The sequence below is a fragment of the Phocoena phocoena genome, chromosome 18, assembly GCF_963924675.1.
Source record: "Phocoena phocoena chromosome 18, mPhoPho1.1, whole genome shotgun sequence".
Classification (NCBI taxonomy): Eukaryota; Metazoa; Chordata; class Mammalia; order Artiodactyla; family Phocoenidae; genus Phocoena; species Phocoena phocoena.
Window position 1 is genome coordinate 11,253,986 of NC_089236.1, and position 22,001 is coordinate 11,275,986.

Consider the following 22,001-nt stretch of genomic DNA (forward strand, 5'->3'; position numbering starts at 1 on the left):
TGGAAATCTCCTTTTAGCCAGTAAAGATGATTAAAGCAAAGGAGACATGATTCATCAAAGAGAATGGTTTTACTAAAGTCTTCAAACCAATATTAGTTTTTCATTCCCTAAAATTATTATGACTCTTATCATATATTCTTTTTTTTTTTTTTTTTTTTTTTTTTTGCGGTACGCGGGCCTCTCACTGTTGTGGCCTCTCCCGTTGTGGAGCACAGGCTCCGGATGCGCAGGCCCAGCGGCCATGGCTCACGGGCCCAGCCGCTCCGCGGCATGTGGGATCTTCCCGGACCGGGGTACGAACCCGTGTCCCCTGCATCGGCAGGCGGACTCTCAACCACTGCGCCACTAGGGAAGCCCTTATCATATATTCTTGACTAGCTGAGCTGGAACTACATTCCAACAACCTAATATAAAATCAAGGAATGATGAAAAGTCAGAGAAACCTTATTTACCAGAAGAATTTCCTGAATGTAGTATATCAAGTATATTGGTATATATAATATACTATATTAAGTGTTCTGCAGTATACTATAGAAATATAGTCAGAGGTAACACATCATCTCCTAGGCTCCCAGGAGAGAAATTAGAAGTAAAGCATACAGGAATGAATCTTCTTCACAGAGATAGGAGATATGAATAACAGCATATAAATCAAGAATAGACCATGAAATTGAATATTATTGGCCAAAATGTGTAGCCTGAATTTAAACGTGGGGAAACTTTCTTTAAATCTGGGGGGAGAAAAGCAATCTGGATACCAAAATTAGGAAGTTTTGAGGTGCAGGAAAGCTGTGAACTGTTGTAGATGAAAGGATACTAATAAGCTATGACAACTAAATGTAGTGCATGATCTTTGTATCTTGGATTAAAAAAGAAGCTTTAAAAAAAGTAGACCATGTGTGGCCATCTAAAAGTGGTATATCGGAACTACTTACTACAGGAATAACTGAATATGAAGAATTTGTCATCAGTAGCAGATAAATGTATCCCTAAGAAATGGATTATCTACCTTGATATGGTGTTTGGGAAATATTTTTGTTTCACGAAATAATAGATTGTAGTTACCTGTATTATATATTTCATAACATAATTTTAGAAGGGAACAGTTTTCTCTTTTGTTCTTATAAAGTTAAAATAGTCATATAAATTTTCATGCAAACCAGAACGTTTTCAGAAGAGAAAATGTCCATATTTAGAATTACACTCAGGCTGGTATCAGCTTGCATTATCTGGGCAAATCACTACATATGGATACTCTAGATCAATTAATAACATGAAGCAAAGGTCTATATATTCCATGGAATATATAATATTGAATAACAAGTCTGTTTTTGGAGGCTACACATGCAGTTTATATTGAGGCAGAAAATAACTTATTTTTATATTGTGAAAATTGCCTGCATACTGATTTAGATATAATGTCTATACATATGCTAAGCTACATGGAACCTTCCAGAAACTAAGCTTGAAATCACTATAGGCGTTTATTTTTTCACCCTCTCAGATGTTTATGCACATTCAAGAAATAAACAATTGGGAAAGAAAAACTAAATTGGAAAATTTTAAAGAGAAAATACACTGCTGAGTACTTACAGTGGTTATATTTTCCAGCCATTTTATATTCTTATGGACATTATATAGTTATAATATGTAATTAGTTCACAGTGTTTATACTGAGTTCATTTAGTAACTGATGGCCCTCTGTATCCTTAAGTTGCTCTAAGGCAAATCCACCTTTTTTTTAAACTGAATTCTGATTGTTTTAGATTATGAAATATGTTATAAATATTCTTTTAGTTTTATAATATTAACTTACATACTTTAAAAACTTGAGAATATTATTTATTTTTTTCCTTCTGTTTTAATAGATTCATGGAAAGCATGTACTCCACAAGGGCTCTAGGACCTGCCAGAGGACCTAGCATTAACTATGTACCCAAAACACACTTGTGGATGGATAAGTGGATGGTAGAACAAATGAAATTGTTTTCTGTAGTCAAGTAGATTCTAGTAATTGGTCTGAATGATAAAAGAGAGGGGCTTAATTTATTTAATTTGAAACAAGCAAAAAGCAAAAATCCCTTGGTTGCCTTATTCCAACGTTGTCTGAGGACTTCACGAGTGATGGTTACAGTGACTAATTTTTAATACTGACCATGAAATAATATATTTCAGTACAATACTCCCAAGTTTTGTTTATATCCCAGAAAGCTGATATTTATTCTGATATTGCTTTGTTCCCAACTATATTCCTAAAACAAAATTTTGTAAGATAACAGTACAGCATACACAGAAACAGAATTTGGGTGCATGTTAGTCAGGTTTAAACCTGGCAGGGAAACCAGGTATGTAAGGGAAGTGAAGGTACCAGGGCCAGAAGAATGTATATCTGTTCATGACCACTGTTGAAGATTGTGGAAAGGCAGAGACACTGACTTTGCCGAATACATATATTCTAGAGAAAAAGAAACTAGATCCTAGTCATCTACAGAAGAATTTTGAAAAGGGAGAGAGAAAATCAAAATATGATGAAGATACTGTCTGTCAGTTGTATACAGCAAGGTTTAAATAGGAGAGTCTGGAGGCAGAAAGAGCAAATAAGATTTTATTGAATAAATCTAGTGTTTCAATAAAGGTCTAATGCGAACAAAAAAAAAGATTTTAAAAAGACAGTTGAAAGACAGTTTCAACTCAGATAAAGTATATAAAAGTGAGGCTTTTTTTTTTTCCCCCTTAGTGCCTGTTTTATCATTGCAAATTTGACGTGTACATAGCAAAGCGGTGCAACATAATCGTCCCTTTTATGTTCAAAACTAATCCCTGTGAAACAACTACCATCCTTTATTGGGACCACTATAAAAAGGAACTACTTAAAGGGGCTACGAGTGAAAGCCCTATGAACTCACAGGGCAGATGTTGTAAATGACTTTAATCTGTATACTACCACCACGTACTGCCTGTTGGATTACTACTTCTCATTTTTGTTTTCAAGTACAGAATGAAATAGAAATCTGATGCCTATATAACTTACCAAGAACCCATACTTTTCCATATCATTTTTCTCACCATCATGCAACTACTCCACTAGTCCCAGTTTAGCCCAGTAAGACATAAAGGAAGTACTTAGAATCATGGATATTCAGGCCAGAAAGAAATATAGGTGTCCTTTAGTGTAGGAATCAGCAAACTTTTTCCATATGGAGCCCAAAAGCAAATACTTTAGCCTTTGCAGTCATACAGTTTCTGTCATAACTTCTCAACTTTGCCATTTTAGTGAGGAAGTAGCTGCAGACAATATGTAAAGGAATGAGCTTGGCTATGAAATTTGAATATTCAACATTTGAATATTTTATGTTTCAAGTGTCATGAAATATTCTTCTTTCTTTTTTTTCCCCAACCATTTCAAAATGTAAAAACTATCCTTAGCTTTCAGGCCATGTAAATACAGGAGGCAGGCCAGCTTTAGTGATATTCAGACTGCAGCTTGTGATCCATTGATGATATGGCATAATCAGTAAAGCATGCCCTGACAATATTTTTAATGGCGTGCCATGACATAGCATAGCAGAGATCAGAGTATCTGCACACAGTGAGAGGAAGTGATATTCTGTGAAACATTTGTTTCAATTATATATAGTAGATCTGGATGTAAAATGTATCGCTTTAGATTGTAGTTAAAAAAAAAAAGTTTCAAAATCATTAATCTGTTGTTTACCAGAGAAGATTTTTAGTGTCAAGAGAGGCAAATGTCTTAGCTTAAGTTTACACAGCTATTTAGTTTGTATTCTGAAACCATGTCTTCAGATTTTCAGTTTAGATCTTCTTTGAGTTAATTAAAAACTTGATTCAGATTAAAGAATTCTGTAATGCTAATAAAATTGCCTAGTTCTGAGAGCTCAGGATAAGCCCTAATATTTTAGAACAAAGTGGGAGAACCAACTGATTTGTTACTAAATTCAGATATTTAAAAATACCTGCATTGTATTTTAAACACCACCACAACTAAAGAGAATATACACAGGCAGACTTTTTCCTGGTCCATGATCTCTGCTGTCCAGATATGTTGTTCCTTGTCTCTGATTTCAAGGATTGAGGTCAGGCCCAGGGCATGTCACCCTTGACCATCAGTCTCCAGTCTGTCCTTCTCAGGTATCAAAACACAGTTTTCCACATTACAGATGCCCTTTAATTAGGTAGAGTTGCTACAATTTAGGTGGACCCCAGATCACAAGAGAAATAAGCCCTTTGTGCAGTAACTCTTTCCCCAGAAATCTTCTCATTTGCCAAGTGAGCATCTTTGGTTTCATGTAACTATTTCCTAGAACCCACCTTGTACCATCCTGATATTTTTCCTACAAATAGAGTCTATTTCATTATGTCCCCCAGAAATTGTAGTACTAATATAAGCTTATTATTTCTTGTCCTATTATTGCAAAGGGCAGTGGGATAATATTCCATCTTTAATTTTTCTACTGTATAATAATGCAAACCAAGATTGTGTAATTTTTTATACATGGTGAGATTCTGATCAAGTAATAATATTTTTCTATTTTAGCTATTCTTAAGCCAGTTCATAAAATGGTTACCTTTGTGGACTTTCACCAGAGGTCTAAGCTTTTCCCCCTATGTCTCCTTTAACGTTTATTTTCCTGGGTAACTTCTTTGTCCGTACTACTTTCTTTTGTATATACGTTGCCCCTCCATGTAGAATCAGTGCTTTCAATCTATTTTTGCTTCATATCCAGTAACAGAATTTACTGGATTGCATATAAAATCAATATAAACTCTACTGTACATAATAGAATCCATGAAAGATACAATTTGGACTTGTGATACCAGTTTTAACTGCTAAAGGATTATCTTCTCCTCCTTCTCCCTCCGGAAATACAACCTGTGACTCATGATATACATGTTACTATCTCAAAAATGTTGTTCTCTCTACTCAGTAGGGTTGTTCTAGTTATACTAAACCCAACCAAAGGTAATCTTTCTTATTAAGGATATTATTTTGACTTTGAAACTAGTTACTTAAAAAGATTATACAGATTATTTCAATAGCTGTACTTTGCAACATTTAAACTCGAAAATATTCTCACATTAGTTGTGCTTTCTATTAATGTATTTGTTTTGATATATGGAGAAATCTTGCAGTTTTATATTCTGTCAACAGAGGTAGTTTTTTTATGTCAAATTAAACAGATTCTGTTTTACAAGCTGAAATATTCGTGATTGCTGATCTTGGAGTGATCTCTAAGTCAATTTTTTCCAAGAAATTAATAACTTCATTATTTTAGGTTACATGTTTCATTTTGTAATTAATTTCACCATTTTCCATATTTCCAATTTTACCATATTTCCAGTTTCACCATATTATAATCACAATAAGAATTACTTTAATTACATCATTTATCTTGTTTACCAAGTCAATATCCTGTAATGGTTCTGAGATAACACTTCTTTTCTTCACACTAAACTGATCAGTTTATCTGTTGTGTCCTTCATTAGAATGCAGGATTCTCTAGCACATGGAACACATCTGTTTCATATCTGTGCCTTGTGTACAGTAAGTATGCAGTGCTGTTTTTAGAACTGAATCATTAAATGTCTTTAATTCTTGGGAATGACTAGCTCCTTACTTTTTGTCAGACATTTTTTATTACCATTTATTTGACTCCACTTTGTAGATATCCCAGTTCATACTGATTCAAAAAATGACTGTTTGCTGGAAAAACTGGACAGCTACATGTAAAAGAATGAAATTAGAACACTCCCTAACACCATACACAAAAATAAACTCAAAATGGATTAAAGACCTAAATGTAAGGCCAGACGCTCTAAAACTCTTAGAGGAAAACATAGGCAGAACACTCTATGACATAAATCACAGCAAGATCCTTTTTGACCCATCTCCTAGAGAAATGGAAATAAAAACAAAAATAAACAAATGGGACCTAATGAAACTTCATAGCTTTTGCACAGCAAAGGAAACCATAAACAAGACCAAAAGACAGCCCTCAGAATGGGAGAAAATATTTGCAAATGAAGCAACTGACAAAGGATTAATCTCCAAAATTTACAAGCAGCTCATGCAGCTCAATATCAAATAAACAAACAACCCAATCCAAAAATGGGCAGAAGACCTAAACAGACATTTCTCCAAAGAAGATATACAGAATGCCAACAAACACATGAAAGGATGTTCAACATCACTAATCATTAGAGAAATGCAAATCAAAACTACAATGAGGTATCTATCACCTCACACCAGTCAGAATGACCATCATCAAAAAATCTACAAACAATAAATGCTGGAGAGGGTGTGGAGAAAAGGGAACCCTCTTGCACTGTTGGTGGGAATGTAAATTGATACAGCCACTAGGGAGAACAGTATGGAGGTTCCTTAAAAAACTAAAAATATAACTACCGTATGACCCAGCAACCCCACTACTGGGCATATACCCTGAGAAAACCAAAATTCAGAAAGAGTCATGTACCACAATGTTCATTGCAGCTCTATTTACAATAGCCAGGACATGGAAGCAACCTAAGTGTCCATCAACAGATGAATGGATAAAGAAGATGTGGCACATATACACAATGGAATACTACTCAGCCATAAAAAGAAATGAAACTGAGTTATTTGTAGTGAGGTGGATGGACCTAGGGTCTGTCATACAGAGTGAAGTAAGTCAGAAAGAGAAAAACAAATACCGTATGCTAACACATACATATGGAATCTAAAAAAAAAAAAAAATGTTTCTGAAGAACCTAGGGGCAGGACAGGAATAAGACAGGAATAAAGACGCAGATGTAGAGAATGGACTTGAGGACACTGGGAGTGGAAATGGTAAGCTGGGACGAAGTCAGAGAGTGGCATGGACGTATATACACTACCAAATGTAAAATGGACAGCTAGTGGGAAGCTGCTGCATAGCACAGGGAGATGAGCTTTGTGACCACCTAGAGGGGTGGGAGGAGGGTGGGAGGGAGATGCAAGAGGGAGGAGATATGGGGATATATGTATACGTATAGCTGATTCACTTTGTTAATAAAGCAGAAACTAACACACCATTGTAAAGCAGTTATACTCCAATAAAGATGTTAAAACAAAAAATAAGTGTTATTTGTAGTAGATCTGTTATTGCAAGAAGAATTAGAAGAAATAAAAGCACCATTTACTTTAATAAGTGGGTCTAATATTTTATGCTGAAGTGTTATTTTTTTAAATGCAAAGCAATTCACATACTGACTTCTCTACGGTATCATTATCATACTGTATTCTGGTACATATATAACCATATAATTTGACTCTGAATTGTGGATGGGTGTGAGTTGGATATAGAGTTTTCTGGTATAGGCAAAATAATCTTGTTAATTTAGTGATCTATACTTTTTTGCTTATATAATCCTTGTCAAATAATCGCAATAGACTACTGCTTAGATGGAGTATATACTTAAAATAATTTCTGTGACTTAAAATAATTTCTGTGACTTTTGGCAGTATCTTAAATGTTGTTAAAATGAAGGAATTTCTGAGTTCTTTCAAGTTCCAAAAACTTTTTAGTTCATTCTTAAGAATGAATAAAACTGGACTGCTTATTCATCCCTATTTAATTTTTTTTTTTTTTTTTTTTGGTGGTACGCGGGCCTCTCACTGTTGTGGCCTCTCCCGTTGTGGAGCACAGGCTCCGGACACGCAGGCTCAGCGGCCATGGCTCATGGGCCCAGCCGCTCCGCGGCATATGGGATCTTCCCGGACCGGGGCATGAACCCGTGTCCCCTGCATCGGCAGGCGGACTCTCAACCACTGCGCCAACAGGAAAGCCCAATATTTTGTTTTAAATGGAGGATTCAGTAAAGAAAATTCAGCTTGAGTCAAATTGGAGAATTTATTGCTTTGAGCACAGATAAGGAGTTCTCTGAAAGTCTAGCTTGTTTTCTCTGAGCGCTTCAACAATTTAAGCCTTAATAAAGCTTAAACTTTATTTAAGTTTATAGGTTTAAATAACAATAAGCTGTTAGCAACTTTATTGGATAAAGTTAATGTACTCTTGAAAATAAGTGAGGTTCAGCTGACTGACCTCTACTTGAGCTTACTTTATCCTGTAGCCTTTTTTTCCCCTTTTTAGGCTTAATCACAATATTTATCAAATAATTTCCTTTTACTAATTATTTTCTTAGTTTTTATCTCTGACTTTATGAATGTATTAAGAAAAGTGATGCATAGTATTTCCATTGTGCATTATACAAGTATTTAAAAGAAAAATAACCAGTGTTTTTCTGAATACAAAAATAAAGAACTTAAAGGTGTGTATTACTAAAAAGCAATTTTAAATTTAAATTTAGTTACGTTTGAGAACCTTAAATTATTAAATGTACTTATTTGAGAATGTAAATAAATGAAAGTCAGAATTTCAGTAGTTTGGAACTATAATTACACAAATCATTCATTTATACACGCATGTCTAAAAGGAGGATCCCATATCTTATGGAATATGAATTATTGTTTTATTTTTAATAAGTAGGCATTAGTATAGCCATTTTATTCAACTCTGTGATTTAACTGTATAACTATTTATCTTGCTTTTTTGATTATTAATATTTCTTGAAATGAAATACATGTTTAAGAGATATATAGTATTCTTAATAATAATTCAGGATCAGAGTCTTTCTTGGGTAATGTCAAAATTGGAACCAGACATAGTTTAGTAGTTTTAGAATTTAATAGAGACTTTTGGAATTTGAAGCAGCACAGGGAGAATAGAAGAAAGTTGATGCAGAGGAGTGATATAGGAATAGCAATTCGTTCTATAATTAAATTTAACCCAAAGAGAATTGAGGGATCCAGATGATTTACGATAGTGAAAATGTCTCTTATTTCCCTTATTTCATCCTTATTCATTGCTGTTGTGATTAAATCAGGAAGTTAAGGAAAGGACCAGACACTCAGGTTAATCACTTCTGTAGTGGAAACTTGAGTCTAATACTATGGATAAAAGTTTTTAATAAAAACCTCAACAATAGTTGTTTTAAGTTATTTGGAGGCATAGTGCCTTATTATAATTTCTTCAGTATAATACTCTCCCTGGACACCTTCATATGTTTATTTATGTGCCTTATTTTTATAACCGGGCTTTCACTCCTTGAGATCAAAGACAGTGTCATCTCTGTGACACAGCGGTGGCTTACTTATAGTCCCTAAAATAAATTATTTAAATGAAAAGACCTCAAGAGACAGCCAACCCAAAACTTAATCAGTCCCAAGTGATTGTGAAATTATAATCTATTGTTTAGTATGTGTAAATGTAAAATGGTATTTCCATGGAATGTGCAAAGAGAAGTGGAAGTCACATGGAGACAAAAAAAAAAGTGACATTGAATACCAAGAATTTGCCGGAACATTTTCCTTGATATGACATTTTTGATGGGCTAGCACAAACATGGATTCTAAAGAATAATTTAAAAAAGAGTAAATTTACAACAGTGTTTCACATTTTACAGATGTTGATAATAATGCCAGGAGAATATTCTCTTCAGCTCAGCTCACTCACAGTCAGAGCATGAGCAAATGTCTATGCAGGAACTATCACTGTAACTTCAGTTTTTTATTGTAATCTATCATTCTGTGGAGGAATAATCTATAAAAGAGGGTTAGGAACTTAAGTTCTACCACTATGCAAAAATTCTTAGCAGAAGCAAAACTATAAAAAAGAAAATATCTCCACAGCCAATAAGATTCCTAGGCTGTATCAACACAATGGCCAAAAACAAACAAGCAAACAAAAATTTAGAGTTTATTTCAATAAATGAGTCAAAATGACGGTATTATGTAACTACAGTTACAGTTAATCTTGTTTCTGAGCAATCTGAACATTCTAGATTTACAATTTAAAAGCACTTAGCCAACCATTCTCATATGGAAATAGATTTTTAGTTTGAACATGTGGAATTTCCATGGGAAAAGTCACAATATCAAATTACTTTGAGGTTGCAGTTAATATATTAGTATTAATATCTTTGTTAATCTTTCAAAATATTTCATGTAAGAGAGTACCACTAATTTCTGACTCTTAAAAAGCAAAGTCACATTTCTTTTATTTTAATAAATGCCTAAAATCTATATTCAAAACCTTAGAGCTTAGGACTTCCCTGGTGGCGCAGTGGTTAAGAATCCGCCTGCCAATGCAGGCGACACGAGGTTGAGCCCTGGTCCGGGAAGATCCCACATTCCGCGGAGCAGCTAAGCCCGAGCACCACAACTATTAAGCCTGTTCTTTAGAGCCCGCGAGCCACAACTACTGAGCCCACGTGCCTCAACTACTGAAGCCCGTGCGCCTAGAGCCCTTGCTCCACAACAAGAGAAGCCACCGCAATAAGAAGCCCGCGCACTGCAACGAAGAGCCCGCTTGCCGCAACTAGAGAAAAGACCACGCGCAGCAATGAAGACCCAATGCAGCCAAAAAATAAAATAAATAAATAAATTTATATAAAAAAATAATAACCAGCCCATATTTAAAAAAAAACAAAAAAAACTTAGAGCTCAACGTGTTTCGTAATTCAGATATTTCGGGATTTAACAAAAGTAATAGGTGCTTATATGTGTATTTCATAGCATCTTCATGGACTTAAATACATTAATATATTTTCAGTAATACATAGGGATAGTCATGCTAAGTAGAATAAAGTTTGTAAGTAGCATCATATTATTTAGGTGAAATTTTGCTGATGATTGACGTTATGACAATCTTACGAGAAAGCTTTTTTCAGAGATTTTTGTATTTTGGAATTATAAAGTATCATAGGCATACATCTAAAATAATTTCCCCTGCAGTTTAAAAAATCTGTAGGATGTATGTACAAGTATGTGTGCCCATGTATGTGTTCTCTCCCTCTGTCACATTCACACACACACACACACACACACACACCCCTATGGGTGAGGAAATAGTTTTATTGGAAGACGGCCAAGCTCATTTGATTATGCGTTGTCTCTGGCTGCTTTTGCCCTACAATGGCAAGAGTTGAGTAGTTGTGACAGAAATTTATTATTGTCCCCTGGCCCCCATCCCCAAAGCCTACGTATTTTATCTGCGTCTTTACAAAAATGTATGCTGACCCTTAATGTATATGATACATCCAGAGACTTCAGTTTTATTCCTATTCTGAAGAGAGTAAGACTGCCATAAATTTGTGATAACCTAGTTTTTAAATGAACTAAAGTAAATCAATGAATGAATGAACTCTCACTGTTTCTGCAGTATTTTGAAGGTGTTTTTTAAAATTTTCAATTAAAATTTGTAATCTAAATACAAAAATAAGCTGTAATGGTTTAATTACATTTAAAAAAGCATTTTTTTAGTAAATGAGCTTAATGTTATTTTAGTTTCTTGAAGATAACATTACAGTTGTTTTCATTTGTAGTGCAGTTTTAAATCAAACTCTCTGAAACATAAAGGCAAATCTTAAAATGTCCAATCAAAATAGTATGTAATACTACTGTCATACAGAGAGAAATAAGTCAGAAAGGGAAAAACAAATACCGTATGCTAACACATACATATGGAATCAAAAAAAAAAAAAGAAGAACCTAGGGGCAAGATGGGAATAAAGATGCAGACCTACTAGAGAATGGACTTGAGGATACGGGGAGGGGGAGGGTAAGCTGGGACAAAGTGAGAGAGTGGCATGGACATATATACACTACCAAACTTAAAATAGATAGCTAGGGCTTCCCTGGTGGCGCAGTGGTTGAGAGTCCGCCTGCCGATGCAGTGGACGTGGGTTCGTGCCCAGGTCTGGGAAGATCCCACATACCGTGGAGTGGCTGGGCCGGTGAGCCATGGCTGCTGAGCCTGCGTGTCCGGAGCCTGTGCTCCGCAACGGGAGAGGCCACAACAGTGAGAGGCCTGGGTACCGCAAAAAAAAAAAAAAAAAAAACTAGTGGGAAGCAGCCGCATAGCACAGGGAGATCAGCTCGGTGCTTTGTGACCACCTAGAGGGGTGGGATAGGGAAGGTGGGAGGGAGGGAGATGCAAGAGGGAAGAGATACAGGGACATATGTATATGTATAACTGATTCACTTTGTTATAAAGCAGAAACTAACACACCATTGTAAAGCAATTATACTCCAATAAAGATGTTAAAAATAAAAAAAATAGTAATACTACCTAGACACATATTAATATTAGTTGTAGCAGTAACAGTAAAAATTCAAACCATTATTGTTATTTCAGAGGATGTTTATTTAATATTGGTTTTTTTGTTTGGTTTTAGTTTTTCAGTTTTAAGTTAGAAAGCCACAGTTTGCTAATTGTTATGTTTTTGACCTTAATAAGTTTAGATGACTTAAATGGTAACACTGAAAGTAATTTTTTACCTCAGGAGAATATCACAGTGATGAAATAGAAAAATAAATTTCATGTTTCAGGTAAAAAAGTAAAAGAAATGTAAAAAACATAGGAAATTGATATTATGTTGGTAAAGATGTGTAAGCATTGCAGAAGTCACAAAAGGTACACACTTTATAGTTATACACTGTATCTCAGAATGCCGCATAACACAATGTGAAAGCTATACAGAGCAGAGAATTTCAAAGACACTGCCAGCTGCACACCACTGAAACTAAAGCAAGTGAAGGGTAGTGAGCGTGCAAACCTTCTTTCAAGGTCTGTAGTTGTTATTCAACATTTATTATTAAAATGAAGCTATTTCAACTATTTCAGTGCCATTAATGTGAACTAATTTTGGAACTTAGAAAAGTTAAAATCATTAGAAAGTTATTTAAAAACTAAATTGTCCTGGGCAGACTTGATATTTAAAATTCAAATTATCAGAATAGTCATGTCTATTTGATGGAAATTAGCATATTTTATTATGAGGAGAAAGAGAAAAACTAGTTCTTAAAACTGTACTGGTGCTTGCTTCGGCAGCACATATACTAAAATTGGAACCATACAGAGAAGATTAGCATGGCCCCTGTGCAAGGATGATATGCAAATTCGTGAAGCGTTCCATATTTTTTTGTTATAAAGCAGAAACTAACACACCATTGTAAAGCAATTATACTCCAATAAAGATGTTAAAAAAAAAAAAAAAAACTGTACTGGTAAGATTACTACCGGTAGTTTGCTAGTGGGACTCATAATAACTCCACAATTATGTCCAATGCCATGTTATCTGTGCAATATATTTATATCAGGTTTGTCAGGGTTATAGCATCCATACCTAAAAAACAATCTTAAATATCAAAATTAATTTTTTTGCCTATATTCTAAATTCTGTCTGGGATGAAACTCACTTTCTTTCTGCAAACCTGCTCCTTCATTTATTTTCCTTTCTCACTTAAAGGTTTTATCATTCACACTTTGCTCCTTTACCCTGTCCTTTAATGTCATATTCAGTTATCCAGAGTATTTTATTGTCTTCTCCAAAATGTCTTTCAAACTGTCTCTGCTTGCATTGCTGCCGCCTTCAGCTCAGGTTTTCATCATCTTGACTAGACAGTTCCTATTCCAGTGACAGAAAGCGATCTTCCCAAAATAGATCGAATTCTGTCTGCCCCTGCTTAAAATCCTTCAGTGGCTTCCTGTTGCCGGTAGGGATAGGATGCCATAGATGGCTCTCTTTCCTCTCTTCCTCCATCTTCATTTCACCTCCTTCCATCCTCTGCACTCCGCAGTATAGCATCCCAATTCCATTTTACTAGCAATGTCATGCTTCTTTATACCTCTGATGTTTCTCTGTCACCTCGGATGACTTTCCTTTTTTCCTTTTTTTGCCTAGATAGGGTTAGCATCATCCAACTCAGATGTCACACTCCCTATAAATTCTCCTCAGCAGAGCTGCTCACTACCCTTTCTGTGTGTCTAACACTCTGTACTCTCTGTGTCCTTCCTACGATTCTGTGTCATGATTATTTGTTTATATAAACTCCCACTTTCCTCACTTCTTTTTAAACTTAGCACCTGGCGGGGTATCTGGCACATAAGACACAAGTTCAATAAATGCTTTTTATTACTCAGCCATAAAAAGAAATGAAATTGAGTTATTTGTAGTGAGGTGGATGGACCTGGAGTCTGTCATACAGCGTGAAGTTAAGTCAGAAGGAGAAAAACAAATACCGTATGCTAACACATATTAAAAAAAATGTCATGAAGAGCCTAGGGGTAGGATGGGAATAACGACACAGACCTACTAGAGCATGGACTTGAGGATATGGGGAGGGGGAAGGGTAAGCTGTGACGAAGTGAGAGAGTGGCATGGATATATATACACTACCAAACATAGGGTGGATAGCTAGTGGGAAGCAGCTGCATAGCACAGGGAGATCAGCTCGGTGCTCTGTGACCACCTAGAGGGGTGGGATAGGGAGAGTGGGAGGGAGGGAGATGCAAGAGGGAAGAGATATGGGAACATATGTATATGTATAACTGATTCACTTTGTTATAAAGCAGAAACTAACACACCACTGTAAAGCAATTATACTCCAATAAAGATGTTAAAAAAATAAATAAGTAAAAATAAATGCTTTTTGAATGAATTGCGCTCTTGTTCTTAAAAAAATACTTTTATTTTTCCTTAAAATCTTTTTTCTTCATCAACTTATATTTAGTTGTATAAATATATATCAACTATATATTTCCTCAGTTAGTGATGGTTTTTAATTCATTTAATTAAAGTTTATTGAGAATATACTCAGCACTGCCCTAGTCATAGATGTGTATGCTCTCCTCTTTTGGAAGAGGGCCCTTGCTGAAAGAAAACGTGATGTTCCTTAGAAGATGCATCCCACCTGTAAGTATGATTCCTCGCTTGTAACCGTAACGCTTCATACGCTTCACCTCCCACCATAAGGGGCATCCTGCTAGAAAGGGAATTTTTCTACACTAATTTTAAGGGTCTTAATTTGATCTTCGAATTCTACAGATGCATGAAGTCAGACCCACACATTGAATCAAATGTTTCTGACGGCTGTGTATTAAAACAGCATCACAGTACCTTTCAGTATTTCTTTTATTAAAGAAAGATAGTTTTGTCCCAATGGTCAAGCTTTTAACTTAACGTTCATTTACAGTTTAGTGGGATTTGGTGAGGTTTTGTCGGTGGTGGTGGTTTGTTTGTTTTATTGGCAGAGGAGGGTAGTTCTGAAAGTAGAAACTGACGTTTTAACCCCTAGTAAGTGTAAACCCAAAAGCACTGCCAGCGATTTATTTGGGTGGCAGTTCACTCATCTGTACCCGGTACGTGTTTGCTGCCTGGACCTGGACCACCTTAAATTTGTCTACCTAATTCAACTTCTCATGTACTTGTATCTTGGCCAGTCAGACAACGTTGAACAACGTTTCAGTGTAGTTCATGGTATATTCAAAAGCTTGTACTAGACAATTTCCTCACCACTGGAGCACCTCCTATATATTCAAGCTTCTTTCTCTCACATGTTGACTCTCTACACTCCATGGGTTCACTTTATACTGGTAAGGTAGTATGGTCCACAGTATTGGACTAGTATTTCTAGTCAGAATATTTATTCTGGTGAATATACATGTCCTGGTGAAAGTGTTCTGTTAATTGGCCAACACTTCTAACTAGATTTTTGCTGGAGGGGCACATTTGTATCGCTTCCATAGGGAATACTTCTTAATTGACAAGGTAAGAAAAGTCATCATGGAATAGGGATGCCATAACTGATCCTAGTGTCATTCCTCCCATTGTATAACTTACTCTATATTCTTCCTCTTAACTTTCAAAAACGTGTAATTTTCTTTCTTTCCATCTTTATCTACCTTTGAATTTTACTGTAGCACTCCAGTCCCACTTTCACACCCCCCTATATTCTAGTCAGCCAGTCGCCCAAGCTACAAAGGTCTTTTCAGAGTTTTTTCATCCCCTGCTCCCTCTGTACTTTCTGCTTAAGCTTTTGGTCCCCATGTCTGACCAACATATGCTACCTTCTCCAAGAAAACTGTCAAAATCACCCAAGTTGGAATTAACCATTATGACCTTTCTCATCGTCACATGTTGCCATCCTGTTAGTGTCAAATTATTTAAGTAGTGCTGCAGCAAACACAAAATGGCCTTTCAAGTTAAATGACTTGAATTCAGGTCCCAGTTCCACCACTTACCGTATGAAACATCTTGGACCAGTCACTGAATCCCTTCATTTTTTTATCTCTCACATGAGGTGATAATAACTAGTTCAAAGAGTTGTTAAGAGAATCCAATGAGACAGCATATATAAGTGATTTGTAAATGATAAAGCTCTATGTAGGTCTTCCCTGGTGGTGCAGTGGTTAAGAATCTGCCTGCCAGTGCAGGGGATACAGGTCCGAGCCTAGGTCCGGGAAGATCCCACATGCCGCAGAGCAACAAAGCCCGTGTGCCACAACTACTGAGCCTGCGCTCTAGAGCCCATGAGCCACAACTACCGAGCCCCCATGCCACAACTACTGAAGCCCGCGAGCCGCAACTACTAAAGCCCACGTGCCTAGAGCCCATGCTCCGCAACAAGAGAAGCCACCACAATGAGAAGCCCGAGCACTGCAATGAAGAGTAGCCCCTGCTCACCGCAACTAGAGAAAGCCCACGCGCAGCAACGAAGACCCAGCGCAGCCAAAGCTCTATGTAAATGTTAGATAATCTTAGATTGGAATTAAAAGATGGAGCCCTTGGGAAGGTGTAGATAGTGTCTTATTAATCTCCTGAGTGCTAACACTATCCTTTACTCGTGAGGAGATATCAAATGAGTTGGTTTGATTATGAATTTCTTGCCAGACGCAAAAAGGAAAAAAAAAAACTCAACCTGTTTCAGACATAACAATTTTAAATATTTGCCTTGTGCATATATAGCCCAAGTATAGTATCACTAGATAAATTTGGCTTTCTTGAGCTTGTGGTTAAAGTTATACCAAACCACGTTTATTACTTGCACCTTAAATTTTCAAATATAGGTGCTTTTTTATTTAGAGAATGTTCAAGGATAGTGTCATCAGACAATGCTTGTATTTTTCAATAGCTCTATTAAATGTCTCAATATCTCTAGATATCTTCAGTATCTCATATCTCTAATAAAAAATCTATTTGTTTTAGTAATACTTTTGTTAACACTTAGATATAGTGTCAACCAAAATGATTATATAATTTTTGAAAGGTGATAAGTCTTCCAAAATTGCCTCTGCTTGTGTTCTCATTGTCAAATTTAGGTTTTGCTTTTTTGTTTTGTTTCGTATTGTTATTTTGAGTAGGATCCATTATCATTCTGTTCATTCTAATTACATCACGTTAGTAAAGGTCTATTGAATTGAAATCACAATGGCCTTTTTCAAAGTACCTAGAGTGCTGTTTGCAAACTGCAGTTTTGCTATCCTATCATTTTGTTCTCCTTTCCTTTGAACAAAGCATTGATGGAGCATTTGTTTATGTTTTTCTTATGATGGAATGATAGTATGTGTTTGGAAGAAGCATGAATATTCTTGTTACACAGCAGTTTTTTAGAAGTTCATTTAAAATTAGTCTGTGAGAAATGAATATAATTGCATGTTTTTCCTAATTTGTACAAGTTATGTATTTCAAAACTCTAGTACACAGAATATGTGGTGAAAAATTCTTTATATAATCATTCATCATATAGCCTTGTAGTCTAATCATTCTTTATACAGCTTGACAGTCTAAAATCTAAATTGATACGGAGTACAGATTTTATTTATGATCCTTTTGCTGTACATAGTCCTTTGGCCTTTTATTTAGTTTTTCTTTGTCAGAATTTCAAGTGGTTGAGTAGCCAACAGGTGATAAATGTCCCATTAATCTTTCTGACTCTCTAGCTCCTGAGCATGAGAATTGCTGATCAGTTGCAACAATTGTCTCTTAAATGAGCTTTTCACATCTGCCTCTTATTTCATTAGTTAACTGCCCAAAGATCTGATAAAATGGAATCCTAGTGCCTTTTTACAACTTGTTCTGTAGGTCTGTACGTTAAGGATAGAGTTGTTAGCAGAATGGGCACAAAAGGGTATTTATCCACTACCTACAATAAATATACATGCTAGTGTCTGGAAGACATTTGAGACTCTTTATTGAAATCACCTAAAGAAGAAAAAATAACTGGTTTCGCTTTAGTTTGCCATTTAGCAACAACTAATGTAAGATCATGGCATTTCTTACTATACAGGGCTTTTACTGATTATATTTGTCTTCATATAAAAAGAAAAAAAAAGTTAGTCTATTAATTTAATTTAAAAAACAGTTAGTTAGGGCTTCCCTGTTGGCGCAGTGGTTGAGAGTCCTCCTGCCGATGCAGGGGGCACGGGTTCGTGCCCCAGTCCGGGAAGATCCCACATGCCGCAGAGCGGCTGGGCCCGTGAGCCATGGCCGCTGGGCCTGCGCATCCGGAGCCTGTGCTCCGCAATGGGAGAGGCCACAACAGTGAGAGGCCCGCGTACCACAAAAAAAAATAAATAAAAACTTAGTTAAAAATTTTAAAAAATATATTTTAAATTAGCAGACATCATGATGAGTATACTCTCCTCCTACCAGAGATTGTTATGAATCCTTGGTTACATCTTTCTCTATATGTTGGCACTTTAAAAATACTAACAATCATGATCTGCCTTCTTATGATGTTATACAGCAGTCATCTTTTTAATTGAAGTCTTGATGAATAATCAACATTTAAACTTTTTAAGAAGAATATTTTCTTACCTGTAGAATTGTAATAATAATAGCACATCACAGAATATAAATGAGAATTAAATGAGTTCTTGTACATTAACACAATACCCAGCACATAATATGTGATCAATGAGTAGTAGCCATTGTTACATATGTATTAATACATTTAATTCTTTTTTCTTCTGATGTCTATTCAGAGACTTTGGAAGCAGAACAATGGAATATTTTACAAGTATTGCATAATATGTTAATTGTATGTGAAATTCATTTTTCAATCTTTTAAAATTCATTTAACAATTGACAACCTGTGGGTAATTACCTGTTTGTAAATTATTTTAATTTTGTTTTTTGGAAGAAAATTTAGGCAGGTCTTCAGTGATTACTGTTCTGTGCTCCAGGAAATAATAACATAGCAAATGTCATTGGAATAAAAAGAGTTCTAACTAGCTTATCAATTTTGATAGCTATCCCACCTTGTTTAAATATAAGAAATGCCTTGACCAAATAAATAACCCAAGCCTGAGGTCAATTTCTTTAGTATTTTTCATATCTTCTTGAATATCTGAATATTTTGAAATTAATGCTATAAAAATATGTTAATGAATGTTTCCATTCATTTCATTTTAGGAATTTTACTTTAAAGAAAGATTTTATAAGTTAAAACCTATATAATGAATTAACTTAGAATGATGATTTCTACCATTGTAATTTCATTTTGTTTTAACCTTTCTTTCTTGTAGGCCTTGTTTGTATGAAGTCCAGCACATCTGTGGTTGAGCTTGTTATGCTGCTTTGTTCTCAGGTATGAAATCTCAATCACTTGATTACATTAAACTACATGAGGATTGTTTTGTCACTAACAAAAGAATGTATGTGAATATATATTTATATATTTTAAAAATTTCTATCATTTCATAGATGAGGAAAATAAATTATATAGAGATGTATTTTATGTAGATGATCTTACCATGCAAATATTGATTTAGTCTCCCTTTCCCTTCCCTCCCTTTAGCTGTCTTATTATTTCCCACCTACCTAGCCTTCTGTTGTTCCCTATTTTTTAATCTCTGCAAATATATGTATATATAATTTGTTATAGATTTTTTGATATCCATCTTTACACCCCATCCTTTAAAAATGATACAGTATTATTTATAATTTTGATGTTCATTGTTAATTACATGGTTTCTTTTTCACTCTTATAGATAATGAAAGCTAGAGGTTTTTTTGTTGCAGTAGCCAAAGTATAAAATATAGCTTATTAGTGAGGGGCTTTTGATACGATACCTTGCTGCTTTCCCTTTTTTCATGTAATTTGTATATTTAAATGTAAATTCTAAAAATCTACTTATACTATTTATCTTTAATAATCAGAATTAAAAATAGAATTATAATTGTTGGGTGTTGTTTTTTTAAGCAATTATGAGAAAATTATATGTAACATTTTTCTGATAACTAAAATAGGGACCTAATGGTCTTTCTTCTTGCCAGCTCTCCCAAGTCTCCTAGTGATCCCGATTTTCACATAAGTATTAAATATTTTGTAATATGAGAATAAAAAGACCTTATGTGTGTTTGTAATAAGTAGTTATTACATTATCTCTAATTTCCTCAGTAGCAAGGAAAATACATCTATACTGTTTCTAGTTACTGACCTGAGGTCTGGCTAAAACCACAACTAACTTCCAAATAAACAACAATATGGCTTCAATTGATCCTTTAAAGCACCAGCAGAAACAAAAGAACCAAAAACTTACCCAGTAATTTTCAGTCTCCAGGTTTACTTTCTTCAAGAATATATTCATAGGGACATCATTAGGTCCATTTTCCCCTTTTCATCCAGAAAGAATAGTAATAAGGAAGAAGTTAAAGAAAACAGCATTCCTGGCAAGAGTTCATCTGCAGGGCGTTTGAAAATTGTTACCTAATGCCAGAGTCCTGAGTTCGAGAGACATTCTGTGAGATCTGTCTGGACCTTGTAGGTTCTTGACAATGCACATTTAAAAAAACATGGTTTTATGGGGAAAATATAGTGTAAAATTTCTTCTTCCTTAGCTCTTGGTTTCACTGCAGTTCAGAGAAATAAAGAAGAATGTAGCATTAGGGTCTAGTGTCTTTGATGGCCTCATCATCTAATCATAGGTTTAACATTACTCATTTGCTGGCTCCAGGAATTCCTGCCATTAAGGGCCCTAGAGATGAAACTTTGCCTCAGATATTGATTGAAAGGAAGAGTGAGAAATTTAAGCCCTCTGTGCAGTGCACTTTCAGTGTTTCAGCAAAGCAATATTATAAACATGTCTCTCAATTTGATCTTTACGTTGAATGTTTAAAATAATTCAGTGTGCTTTAAATATTTAAGTGGTTAATTGATTAAATATACCTCATTTAAGTGACTTAAAAATGTATTTGTTTACTGAAAAAAGCTCCAGTTGTTTTATTTTCTATTAAACTGAAACTTTGCTTTCCACAAAAATGTTTTTTAAAAATAAAGAAACAAATGAGTAATCTTCCTTCGATGCAATTCAGGTGGGAGGAGTTTACTATTCTAGTTTACAATTAGCTTATAAAAGCATCTTTTGAAGATCATCCATTGTTCAACGGATGTACACAACCTTGGTTTTTGAGAACACACACAAAATGGACATGTTGTCAGAGTTTCTTAAAATAGTCTGCTCTTTTCTCCACTACTCAACTTCATGGTGATTTATACAGTAACCCATTAGCCAGGCCACACAGCAGCAGCAGGCTCCTGACAGAGTAATAATACAGTTGCTGATGCTGCGGAGGTTGCTTGGTTCAGCAGCACTGCCAGTGCCGAGTTCTCTTCTGCAGACCTAACACATCCTTTTGACAGTGGAGCTGGATCCCTGTAGAATTAGCATAGTTCTGTAAGCTATCTTTGCGCCAAGGCATAGGCAATCCTGAGGAATCTTTAAAGCTGCAGAGTTTTGAGTTTTCTTCTGTTTTACAGTCAGCCCTTTGCGGGTATTGATAGCTCAATGTTCTTATGATGAGCAGTTACTAGGACTCATAAAAGAGCTGAAAATCTGAATGAGTTACTATCTTGATGAACTGCATGTATATGTTTTTCCCACAGTGGGAAATACAGCTAAGATATTATCCACACTGTGATTTAATTATTGGTTAAAATAAGTTTTCAATGCAAATGAAATTTTCTGGTTTATTTACTTGCTTAGAATATGCTTTTTCCCCCCTAAATTTGGATAGAACATGAAAGGATAGCATTTTATTTGGATAAAACAGGTAGCTAAGGGCTGAAAATGGAAAGGAAAATGCAACATTTCTCACAGCATTAGTTTTTCTTTCATTAG

The 22,001-nt window shown here is 35.2% G+C and overlaps 1 protein-coding gene and 1 non-coding gene across 5 annotated transcripts in view; both read left to right on the forward strand.

Moving 5' to 3' along the window:
• The window catches only part of NBEA (neurobeachin), a 618,385-nt gene that overhangs the window by 267,893 nt on the left and 328,491 nt on the right, over positions 1–22,001 (forward strand). For all 4 annotated transcript variants that reach the window (XM_065896024.1, XM_065896027.1, XM_065896028.1 and 1 more), the window contains one exon: positions 19,407–19,468. In XM_065896024.1, coding sequence (XP_065752096.1) covers positions 19,407–19,468 — 62 coding nt within the window. The remainder of the gene's footprint in view (positions 1–19,406; positions 19,469–22,001) is intronic.
• Positions 12,914–13,020, forward strand: LOC136137889 (U6 spliceosomal RNA). The gene has a single exon (XR_010656751.1). It is a non-coding gene; the product is annotated as a U6 spliceosomal RNA (small nuclear RNA).